This window comes from Salmo trutta, chromosome 34, assembly GCF_901001165.1.
Source record: "Salmo trutta chromosome 34, fSalTru1.1, whole genome shotgun sequence".
In the NCBI taxonomy this organism is placed as follows: Eukaryota; Metazoa; Chordata; class Actinopteri; order Salmoniformes; family Salmonidae; genus Salmo; species Salmo trutta.
This window is the reverse complement of record NC_042990.1, coordinates 5,290,982-5,303,758: the sequence shown is the minus strand read 5'-3', so window position 1 is coordinate 5,303,758 and position 12,777 is coordinate 5,290,982. Positions and strand designations below refer to the sequence as shown.

Here is a 12,777-nt window from a genome sequence, read left to right as displayed (position 1 = left end):
AATAAAGGCTTTACAAAGCCTTCATAAGCACTACATAAATGTGTTACAAAGCACCTATTACCATATTTCATGCTTTAAAGGGTTCATAAACGTGGCATAACTCTGTGACAATCACCAATGTCAAATGTGATATAACCTATTATGTCATATGATTTAAACATGTTCCTGCCTTTTCTTGTGAGTTTTTCCTAGCCACTGTGCTTCTACATCTGCATTGCTTGCTGTTTGGGGTTTTATGCTGGGTTTCTGTATAAGCACTTTGTGACATATGCTGATGTAAAAAGGACTTTATAAATACATTTGATTGATTCATTGATTGACATGACTGAGACGTGGCTGTATCTAGGAGGATTTCTATTTAGCTGAGCCTGTTAGCTAGCTAAATTTTAATGAAATAACGATTGAGGTAGCTATGCAATCTAACTCAACACTTAACTATTACACAGTTTTTCACTGTCCAGTGTCACCACAAGTGGACAGTTGATTTGCAAACTCACCACATGTGCGCTTACTACGCTGAAGATGGCGTCGACAGAGATGGCAGCATTGCGACTAGCTCTTAGGAAACTTTTCAGTATTTAGCTTTTTTATGTACAATTTTTTACATTATTAGCTCAGGAAATGTTTTGTGTCATTACATACAGCTGGAAAGAACTATTGGATATTAGAGCAGTGGTAACTCGCCAGAACTACCAGCATTACAACCAGGAATACAACTTCCCTGGAGCAGATCCTTTGTTCACTCTCCCCAGAGCAATTTAACTTATTCCAGAGGCCGACCCAAAACATTGCCGGCGGAGGAGAGGCACTTGAGGCGGCCTGCTGGTTTGACTTAGGAGGGGCGCACACCACCCACCGCTTCCGAGTATATTACTCGCTAATGTTCAGTCCTTGGATAACAAAGTTGATGAGCTTAGAGCAAAGATTTCTTTCCAGAGAGACATCGGGGCCTGTACCATACTTTGTTTCATGGAAACATGGCTCTGTCAGTCGGTAAAGCCAGCAGGATTCTCAGTACATTGCGCAGAAAGGAATATATGTCTCTCCGGGAAGTAGAAGGGCAGAGGGGTGTGTTTCATAATTACCGACTCATGGTGCAATTCTAGGAACAAATAGTAACTCAAGTCCTTTTGTTCACCCGACCTAGAATACCTCACAATTAAATGCCGACCATATTATCTCCCAAGAGAATTCTCCTCCGTCATTGCCACGGCCGTTTACATCCCACCTCAAGCTGATCACTCGACGGCCCTCAAAGAACTTCACTGGACTTTATTAAACTGGAAACCACATATCCTGAGGCCACATTTATTGTAGCTGGGGATTTTAACAAAGCAAGTCTGAGGATTAGGCTGCCGAAGTTCTATCAACATATTGACTGTTCTACTCGCGCCGCTAAGACTCTCAACCATTGCTATTCAAACTTCCGGGATGCTTACAAGGCCCTCCCCCGCCCTCCTCTCGGCAAATCTGACCATGACTCCATCTTGCTCCTCCCGTCCTATAGGGAGAAACTCAAACAGGAAGTGCCCATGCTTCGAACTATTCAATGCTGGTCTGACCAATCACAATCCACGCTTCAGTATTGATTTGATCACTTGGACTGGGACCTGTTACGGGTAACTTGTGAAAATAATCTGGATGCATACACGGATACAGTGAGTGAGTTTATAAGGAAGTGTATAGGAGATGTAGTTCCCACTGTGACTATTAAAACCTACCTTGCATCCGGACAAGCTAAACACATTCTTCGCACGCTTTGAGGATAACACAGTGCCACCGACGCGGCCCGCTACCAAGGACTGTGGGCTTTCCTTCTCTGTGGCTGACGTAAAACATTTAAACGTGTTAACCCTCGCAAGGCTGCCGGCCCAGATGGCATTCCTAGCCGCATCCTTAGATCATGCGCGGACCAGCTGGCTGGTGTGTTTACGGGCATATTCAATCTCTCCCTATCCCAGTCTGCTGTCCCCACATGCTTCAAGATGGCCACTATTGTTCCTGTACCCAAGAAGGCAAAAGGTAACTGAATTTAATTACTATTGCCCCATAGCGCTCACCTCTGTCATCATGAAGTGCTTTGAGAGACTAGTCAAGGATCATATCACCTCCACCTTACCTGCCCACCTAGACCCACTTCAATTTGATTACAGCCCCAATAGATCCACAGACGACGCAATTGCAATCACTCTTGCCATCACTCAATTGCCCTATCCAATCTGGACAAGAGGAATACCTATTTAAGAATGCTGTTTATTGACTATAGCTCAGCATTCAATAGCATAGGACCCTCCAAGCTCATCATTAAGCTTGAGGCCCTGGGTCTCAACCCTGCCTGTGCAACTGGGTCCTGGACTTCCTGACGGGCCGCCCCCAGGTGGTGAAGGTAGGAAACATCACCACTCCGCTGATCGTCAACACACACCCCACAAGGGTGCGTGCTCAGCCCCCTCCTGCACTCCCTGTTCACCCATGACTGTGTGGCCAAGTTTATTAACATTGAAATATACTGTATATACTGTATTATATACTATTCTACTGTATCTTAGTCACTTTTATAATGTTTACCTATCTTGTATTACTCATCTCATATGTATATACTGTATTCTATACTATTCTACGGTATCTTAGTCACTTAATGTTTACATATCTGGCATTACTCATCTCATATGTATATACTGTTTTCTATACTATTCTACGGTATCTCATTCATTTAATAATGTTTACCTATCTTGCATTACTCATGTCATATGTATAAACTGTATTCTATACTGTTCTACTGTATCTTAGTCCGTTCTGCTCTGACATCACTCGTCCATATGTATATAGTCTTAATTCATTCCTACTTAGATTTGTGTGTATTGGGTATATGTTGTGTTATTTGTTAGATATTACTGCACTTTTGGAGCTAGAAGCACAAGCATTTCGCTACACGCGCAATAACATCTGCTAATCACGTGCATGTGACCAATAACATTTGATTTGATACACTGCTAACCAAGCAACAGCGCAGGGCATGCACACTCATATAAGGCCTGTTAAACTTTGACCCCCTCTGGTGGCATTTTCTAAACGTCACATAATATTGTAAATTATCCTCTGTGACAAAGCTGACTCGGTAGCTCTCGTCACGAACGTGCATTATTTAATTTCCCTTATTAATGGTTTAGCGCATTCATGTTTCCCCATATATATAGTAATTCATTTCTCAGTATCATAGGTGTTTACCGTGCGCAAGGCTAATTATGTGTTACATTTAACATTACATTTAAGTCATTTAGCAGACGCTCTTATCCAGAGCGACTTACAAATTGGGAGGAACTGTTTGGTCAAGTAGCATTGTGAAACATTTCAGTTTCATATTTAAATGCAATAATTGACCATTTTGCAATCCTCCCAGTGGACGCGATGTTCAGGTGCCCGTGAATACTTGCTACGCTGACGACAAAGAAGTTTGTTTATTTCCATATTGTAATGTGTCCTGTGTTTGAAGTTTGTGTCTCGGAGCCTGCAGAACTGTTGTTATGAAATGTGTATTCGTTAATGGAAATTATTCCCAATTTGAGGATAAGCCAGGAATGTTTAAGATGTTTTTTTAGACAGAATATGTAAATGTGGGTATAATGAAGATGTCTTGTGTTATTTAATATGCCATATTTGGGTAAAGAGCTCCATGGTTAATGGTATGGTCCAGAGGGAGGGGCCATAGATATAAAGGTACCTGGTTCACCTGGGAGCTGGAGGGATGTTCTAGCTCTGGTATGTGAGCTGTGTGGGGAGGCTGTCCATAGCCTGGTATACCCCAACCTGCTATAGTTGGTTTGGTAGGTGAGCTGTAAGGGGAGGCTGTCCATAGCCTGGTATACCCCAACCTGCTATAGTTGGTTTGGCTGGGTAGGCCTGATTGAGGCTTAGGTTTTCAGTTTATATTCAAACCTGCATTTTGAGAGTCTGTTCATTTTGTAAATACCTTTTGATAGAAGATGTAAATATTAATTGGATTTCGTCATTCACCGGGAACCACATTTTCAATGTTAATAAACTGGACAATATTTTGCCCTTAAGGTTAAGACTGCTCCAACATCCGGTCCCTGCAACACCCTCATAAAGTACATTTCGGTTTCAAAACTATAAGTCCTACAAGCACATACATAGTACTGTTAGAAAGGTAAGAACTGTGCTACACCAATTACTGTTCCAAAGTTATTTTTTTATTAAGAAAATAATGTGTCAGATCTTTTAACCTAATGGTGGCTCTCTAAACATGTGCAAATTCCCATTGGAACACAGCCATTTTAAAAGTGCTGGGCTTGTGCAACGTGCCATACCCTCAAAGTGCCATATTATTAGTATATACAGAAAGCTGAAGTCTCTACCTATCCATTGATGTAACCATATCATCTTTCTAATTCCCAGTTTGTCCACTAGACAGCAGTAGGAGATCACATGATGTCTCTTGGCCATAACTGAAACCAGTTATGGATTGGATTTTCAAGCCTGACCTCTTTAAATGACTTTAGCAATCAGGGCTTTCAAGTTATGGATTACATTTACATTTACATTTAAGGCATTTAGCAGACGCTCTTATCCAGAGCGACTTACAAATTGGTGCATTCACCTTATGATATCCAGTGGAACAACCACTTTACAATAGTGCATCTAAATCTTTTAAGGGAGGGGGGGGTAGAAGGATTACTTTATATTACATAATAACAAACATAATTAGCAATTCAAAAATGCTCTATTCTGAGAACTACTTTTAATCACAGAGTGGAAAACATAGAACCCTACTGTGTGGATCACAATTATGGGTGTATTCTGGAATAAGACAAACCTATACAGTGAGGGGAAAAAGTATTTGATCCCCTGCTGATTTTGCACGTCTGCCCACCGACAAAGAAACGATCAGTCTACGATTTCAATAGTAGGTCTATTTAAACAGTGAGAGACAGAACAACAACAAAAACATCCAGAAAAACGCCTGTCAAAAATTTCATATATTGATTTGCATTTTAAACAGGGAAATAAGTATTTCAGTCAGAAAGATTTCTGGCTACCAGGTGTCTTTTATACAGGCAACGAGCTGAGATTAGGAGCACACCCTTAAAGGGAGTGCTCCTAATCTCACCTTGCTACCTGTATAAAAGACACCTGTCCACAGAAGCAATCAGTCAATCAGATTCCAAACTTTCCACCATGGCCAAGACCAAAGAGCTCTCCAAGGATGTCAGGGACAAGATTGTAGACCTACACAAGGCTGGAATGGGCTACAAGACCATCGTCAAGCAGCTTGGTGAGAATGTGACAACAGTTGGTGTGATTATTCGCAAATGGAAGAAACACAAAAGAACTGTCAATCTCCCTCGGCCTGGGGCTCCATGCAAGATCTCACCTCGTGGAGTTGCAATGATCATGAGAACGGTGAGGAATCAGCCCAGAACTACACGGGAGGATCTTGTCAATGATCTCAAGGCAGCTGGGACCATAGTCACCAAGAAAACAATTGGTAACACACTACGCCGTGAAGGACTGAAATCCTGCAGCGCCCGCTAGGTCCCCCTGCTCAAGAAAGCACATATACATGCCTGTCTGAAGTTTGCCAATGAACATCTGAATGATTCAGAGGACAACTGGGTGAAAGTGTTGTGGTCAGATGAGACCAAAATGGAGCTCTTTGGCATCAACTCAACTCGCCGTGTTTGGAGGAGGAGGAATGCTGCCCATGACCCCAAGAACACCATCCCCACCGTCAAACATGGAGGTGGAAACATTATGCTTTGGGGGTGTTTTTCTGCTAAGGGGACAGGACAACTTCACCTCATCAAAGGGACGATGGACGGGGCCACGTACCGTCAAATCTTGGGTGAGAACCTCCTTCACTCAGCCAGGGCATTGAAAATAGGTCGTGGATGGGTATTCCAGCATGACAATGACCCAAAACACACGGCCAAGGCAACAAAGGAGTGGCTCAAGAAGAAGCACATTAAGGTCCTGGAGTGGCCTAGCCAGTCTCCAGACCTTAATCCCATAGAAAATCTGTGGAAGGAGCTGAAGGTTCGAGTTGCCAAACGTCAGCCTCGAAACCTTAATGACTTGGAGAAGATCTGCAAAGAGGAGTGGGACAAAATCCCTCCTGAGATGTGTGCAAACCTGGTGGCCAACTACAAGAAAGGTCTGACCTATGTGATTGCCAACAAGGGTTTTGCCACCAAGTACTAAGTCATGTTTTGCAGAGGGGTCAAATACTTATTTCCCTCATCAAAATGCAAATCAATGTATAACATTTTTGACATGCGTTTTCCTGGATCCTCTGGTTGCCATTCTGTCTCTCACTGTTCAAACAAACCCACCACCAAAACCACAGACATCATTTCTTTGTCAGTGGGCAAACGCACAAAATCAGCAGGGGATCAAATCCTCTCTACCTCACTGTAAATAGAGTTGGAGTCTAAGTGTGTGCACACAGCCACCTCTTTAACCACTCTTCAAAATATTTGGCAGCCTTTGAGATGGAGAGGCAGGAGAATGAGTGACAGAAGAAGTCTAATAAAAGCATGGCTTCTCACCCACTCCTGCTCACAGCAGCAGTGCAGTGGAGTAGCTTCAACAGCCATAGGCCCAGGGATTTCACATCACATTCCATGATGCAATGCAGAATACGGCTTCACACAGAACAATCACCAAACCCATTAGATAACACTTCGCACATCAGCCAAACATCATGTATCACATGAAGAGGCATGTGTGTTCTCCGGACGTGATACTTTGTCATGGACCTTCAGTTTCGATCTTCGCTCTCTCTCTCTCTCTCTACCAAACCTGCTGTCTCGACCTCTGAATGTTCGGCTATGAAAAGCCAACTGACATTTACTCCTGAGGTGCTGACCTGTTTTACCCTCTATAACCACATTATTATTTGACCCTGCTGGTCATCTATGAAGAACGTTTGAACTACAGTACTTGAAGAACAATCTGGCCTTAATGGCCATGTACCCTTATAATCTCCACCGGCACAGCCAGAAGAGGACTAGCCACCCCTCAGAGCCTGGTTCCTCTCTAGGTTTCTTCCTAGGCTCCTGCTTTTCTAGGGAGTTTTTCCTAGCCACCGTGCTTCTAAATCTGCATTGCATGCTATTTGGGGTTTTAGGCTGGGTGTCTAAATAAGCACTTTGTGAAATCTTCTGATGTAAAAAGGGCTTTATAAATAAATTGTACTGATTGATTGACGACTGATTGTATGAAATGGAGTAGCATATATCCATCATGTAAAATGAATAATGAGCACTGTCTCCATGGAGTATAGCACTGCAGCCTTAGGCAATGTATATTTGCGTGGTGCATAACATTATCTCATATCACATGCATGGCAAGACATGATTGATGTAATTAGATGCTCTGGAGAGATCCCACCCCCCTTCCCCAACACATGTAGAATGCTTAGAAACCACCAGAAACCTGTGAAATGGATCAACAGATGTTGTTTTATCTCCTCTCAAGGTCTGTTGATTTACAGTATCTCAGAATCAGGAACTGTCATATCCCATGTGATATGTCAAAACAAGTTGATGCATGTATTATCATGGTGCATTGGGTTTGTATTTGTATTTATAATGGATCCCCTTTAGCTGCAGCAGCTACTCTTCATGGGGTCCAGTAAAATGAAGGCAGTTATACAATTGTAAAAACATTACTATACATTCACAACAGATTTCAGGGGCTAGGCTGTCAACAGCACGTACTGTGACACTATGATATGTATTCTGATTAAGTCAACAATACCTCTAGGCATATCTGACGTCATGTATTTGATATCTTATGTGAAGGTTAATGTCCATATTGACATCAGTTCATTGTGTTTGAGGACGGTTCACTGACGGGTTTTCAACGGATAAGATTAGATTAGACTAGTTTAACAGTTACAGAGCAGCTACAGTAGCCTATCAGAACAGCTGCAGTATCAGAGGCGCATAGCCTTAATTAACGGGCTACACTTAATGGCTGACGACAGCCAGGTAAGGTTCATTTTAGCCTACGTTTAGCGAGCGTTAGAGTTTTCCTAATTCCATCTTGTTCTAATGGCAAGTCTGCCTTAAGTGCAGAAACTATGGTTGATATTAGAACATAAGTATGATTGGAAGTTTAGGCAAGTAATTCCAATTGGGGAATTGTTGTGGGATGTTAGCATACCATACTGCGCGTGTAACATTAGTGCCATGGAGGATTGTGCAGGTCGGCAGGTTGCTACAGTAGCCTAGTAGCATGTATTTTATAGGGATCAGATCTGGCTGACTTTTTCACCTGAGCTGCTCATTGGCTGTCCATAATGAGCCCAGCGAGCAGGATGTGTAGCTGGACTCTGCAATAATTAGCTCCCAGAGCAATTACAAATAACTATTCTTGTTTTAAAAGCGTCATTACAACTAGCAACATGACAGTCAGTCACCTCTAAGCAGGACTCAGTAGAAACGCTATGTGTTGGATTTGTCCATGTCTCGCTAAATTAACCAAACTACCATAACAGCTGTGGAGAATTTATTCTGCAGTTTTAAGGGATCTCTTTGAAGGTTTTAGATGATACAGTGGAACTTCGTCCTCTGGATGAAGAACTATACATCTCGGCTTGGCTTCATTGCATTATTGCTTGGGAAACGTTGACATGCCATTTTTGTTGACGGATGGATGAAAATAATGTAATTATAGTATCGTTATACATAGGCTAGCAAGAAAATCCGCATGAGATACACATAGAACTGAGCCCTGCTCCATTTCAGCACCATGCCGCGGTCTCAGGTGCTGCCCAGACTCGAAACATTTCAGCACCATGGCACGTTCCCCTGACGCCTAGAAACGTGTCAGCTCTATGCAGCGGACAGCTCCATAATGCTGAAATAGTTAAAGCACCCTAGAACGTCATTGATTTTAAATTATTCTAAGTGCAAGTGGTTATAATTTATTGCATGTCCTAGTTTTGCAGCTTTGCAACCTCAGAATTATAGCTAATGGATTGCAGCGAGTTACGTTTTTGTGCATGGTGATGAATGAGGATGCTTGATAAACCATAAATTAAACGCAAAAACGTGCACTTACAAATATTTTCGTTTGGCAGAACTTTGACAAGCTATGATCTGTTTTCTAATGACATTGACAATTCATATAGACATTAGACTTAGGCCTAATTGTGACATCATGTGTGTATGACATCTTTGAGGAATGCCCTTGCTTCAGCCAATCGGAATCGAGTATTCAACAATGCTTTGGCATAATTCAAGGACGTTCATATTCACTTCAGTTGTCTGCCGATGGTTCACTGACGTTTTTTCAAAGGAGATATTAGTATTACCTATAAATAGCCTACAACAATAAGCTACACATCATGTCAGACAACAGCAAGGTATGGTTCATTTAGCCTATTTTGAGTTTAGAGGAGAAATTACTAACAGTATAGTAGGTCACTACCACAGCAATAGGTCTCACTGGTTTGATCCATGGACTGAAATCTGACCACTATTGCCATTTTGTTTAAAATAGGAGCAAATAAGTTGTTTTATGAAGTCACAACCTAAGACTGCTATTGACCTCTCATTTATCCACCAGAGCGTGAAATGGGAGGATTCCCCGGATGATCAAAATAAAGTTGTGGAGAATATGAAGGATGAAACAGAGACACATGAGAACAACAAGAACAGGACTGGAGGCAAGGTAAGAAATATGCTGTCCTTTACACATCCTCTGCCTACTTAGGCACAGATCTAGGATTAGTTTACTATCACTAAATCCTAACCTTAAAGCATTAGGAGGAGACGCTACACTGACCTTAGATCTGCTATGAGACCTATAATCTGTTGTCATGTAGGCTAAACGTAAGTCCAGTGGCAGTGCCAAGAAGACTTCCGTGGAGGAGGACAGCAGCATTGGTGCAGGTCCGAGATTACTTCATGTTGGGTGCAGGTTGTGTTCAAATTCATCAGCACTGATCTGAGAAGATAGTATCTATATAGGTGAAAGCAATATAGTGGAGGCCCGCAGAAAGATGTGCTTTTACCTGTCCACTGCAATCAAATCACTAAAGGTGAAGGAAATTAGATATAAAGTTCAGATTCAACTTTAGATTTCTCTTTGCGGATTCCCAGATTCTTCTCAGACACCCGGGTGTGGTTTCCGGGAAAGGGGATCTATCATTGAGCAGCTGGAGAAGGAGGCTCAGAGGACTCTAATGCCTTCTCTCAAGATTGGGACATGCTGTGCCCCAATCCTCATCTCCTTCCTGAAGAGTCTAACTGATGAGCAAGTCCCATGTCTTTCTCCAACCTCACATACAACAACTCTGAATTTATAGTCATAGTGCACCTTCTAACCACAAATGCGATTTCAAACACTACACCTAACCCTAACATCACCGTAACCACACCCCTAACTCTTCCTGTAAATCAAGAACAAATGGCTCATGTACTTGCTAATAGCTTAATTAAATACACTTTTATTTTCCCTAACATGGCTATCTAGTGACTCCACTAACTCAACACCAGTGTGCAGCTAAAATATGTTTCCTTTCTTTTCTTTTCTCTAGCCAATGGAGAGTGATTCAGCATGGAATGAAAAATAACGTAAGTCTCTCCACATAAGGTTCTGGTCAAAAGTAGTGCGCTATATAGGGAATGGTGTCATGGAATTGCTTGATTGACAAAAACATTACTCTGTTTGTTGGCCATAGCTCACATTTGAGCAGCTCTCCATGCTGTGTCTGAAGATTGTTAAGGTCGTGACCCAGACAGCCCTCCGCATTCTCCTACCAGCGCTAGCTCGTATCATGGGTGTGGACCTGAGGAGTGGGGCAGCCTCCCCAGAATCCCAGTGCTCTCTGACAGGGTCTGAGGATTCCTTAGGCAGTCTGGATGAGCGAGAGAAAAGGCTGCTGATCAGTGAGATGAACTACTGGACTAAGGAGAGAAGGAGGAATGGCAGTGCAGGGTGCCGCCAAAAATCCACTCGCAGAACCTCATCATCATGCTGGTCGCCTAAGAGGTATGTTCACAGCAATATTTCAACTTAATAATTGCAAGACCTGACCCATACTTATCATAAATTATTAACTTGGAATTCATACCTTGTAGTTTGAAGTTCTGGTCAGAAATGTTGCCCCTGAGGGGGTGGGTCCAGGTGAAAGTAATTTTTAACTGGGTTAGCCATAAAGTAATCTATGAATAAATAGATCAGGTACATGCCTTTCAGAATTAATCATATTCTGATGTCGTACAAACATAAAAATCTGGCAAAAACTTGTGTCAGTTGGCTTTAGGCTTCTAGAACTACGGTGGTATGAGAAGTAAACCATCATTGCTCTCATTTGATTTTCAAGCTCACTAATGACCCAGATTAGATACCAGCTGGCTGGTCACATTTGCATGGCATAAGTGGTGATTGTGTGTTTATCTTCAAGTTCCCAGACCTCATTGCAGAGTTTGCCAGCAACTAGAGAGGCTCCCCTCATGGAGGAGCCTCTGAAAGCTCTCTTTGGGGTAACGGAAGAGAGCCTCCTGATATCCCTGGTTGAGGGTCACTCCAACCCCACCTCCTCCAGCTCTTCCGAGTTGAGCTATGCTATCGCAGGAGAGGTAGTACACCAGCTTAACTCTGGCCTCTCAGTGGCCATTCAGGCCAGCTCGGGGAGTTGCCCCCCTATGGACAGTCAGGACATAGCAGCAGGCAAGGAGGTCATTCGGGTAGCCTCGGTGCAGATCCTGGCCGAGCTACAGAGCCAAATGTCTGAGCCAGAGTGGGTAGGGTTTATCGAGCCCCTCATGGACCCTGTGACCGATGATGTGCTGAATGCCATTGTCGGCACAATGGACAAAATGGCACAGGACTACAACATCCTATTGGATCTGGCCAAGAAGATGACAATCTTGGGGTCTAAATTTCTGACCAATCTTCAATGTGACCTTGATGTTGAGTGTCCATCTGGGAAAGAAGGGACCACTCACTTTCTCAAAGAGACTGGATCCTCTAGCAGTGTGGTGTCCAGAAAGCTTCAGACCCTCTCTAGCCCCGACTTTCAGTCTAAAGCCCTCAAGGCGGTGAGCACCATCTTTACAAGGAAAGTCAGCAGCTCTTCTGGTGTGGCTCCTTCCTCTAGGCCTTCTAGTGCTGCTCCTAGCCTTACTGAAGCTCCCCTGAATACCAGCTGCACAGCCCTGACATCTGTAAGCTCCACTGCCACAGTGATTGTTAAGGCATTTGTGGGAGGCATGGAGACGATAGCATCATTTGAAGGCAAATGTGAAGCAGTTGATTGGCCAGTTCCTGTAAATGACCACAAAACAGGGTTTTCACAGAAGATAACCTTCTCTCCAGCCCGCACACTCTATGGCCTTATACGAGCAAAGCTGAGGGACCTTTTAACTCTATCCGCTCGAGAAGAAGGTGTGGCTAAGGATGCTTCTCTTCAGGAGTCTTCAGACACCCTGGAAAAGGCAACTGTTGAGGTCCAGTTACCCAGCACCAAACTTAGTAGAGTTCCCAGTGAGAGCCAACCAATACCAGCTCTCTGTCTCTCCAATCTGGATAACAGCACTCAAGAAGTTCTTAGCAGTGTTTTTTCCATCTACAAGTCAGAGTTATCAAAAGTGGAGAGTAAATGCTTGGCCGTTGTCAGTTCATCTGATGAGTCCCTAGATGCTTGTTGGCTTGTTGATGGTGTCCTATCAAAGCTTGATGACTATACTATTTCCCAGTCACCCTCACCCAATGAAGACTTGAGTGTGAGTACTCAATGTTCTC

The 12,777-nt window shown here is 43.1% G+C and overlaps 1 protein-coding gene across 1 annotated transcript; it reads left to right on the top strand.

Annotated features, from left to right (window-relative positions):
• Positions 1–9,527: 9,527 nt before the first annotated feature.
• On the top strand, positions 9,528–12,229 carry LOC115173140 (uncharacterized). Its single transcript, XM_029731074.1, has 5 exons — positions 9,528–9,920; positions 10,131–10,604; positions 10,712–11,022; positions 11,438–12,098; positions 12,182–12,229. Exons 2-5 carry the CDS (start codon positions 10,593–10,595, stop codon positions 12,227–12,229), a joined length of 1,032 nt encoding a protein of 343 aa, XP_029586934.1. The 5' UTR covers positions 9,528–9,920; positions 10,131–10,592.
• The last annotated feature ends 548 nt before the right edge of the window (positions 12,230–12,777 follow it).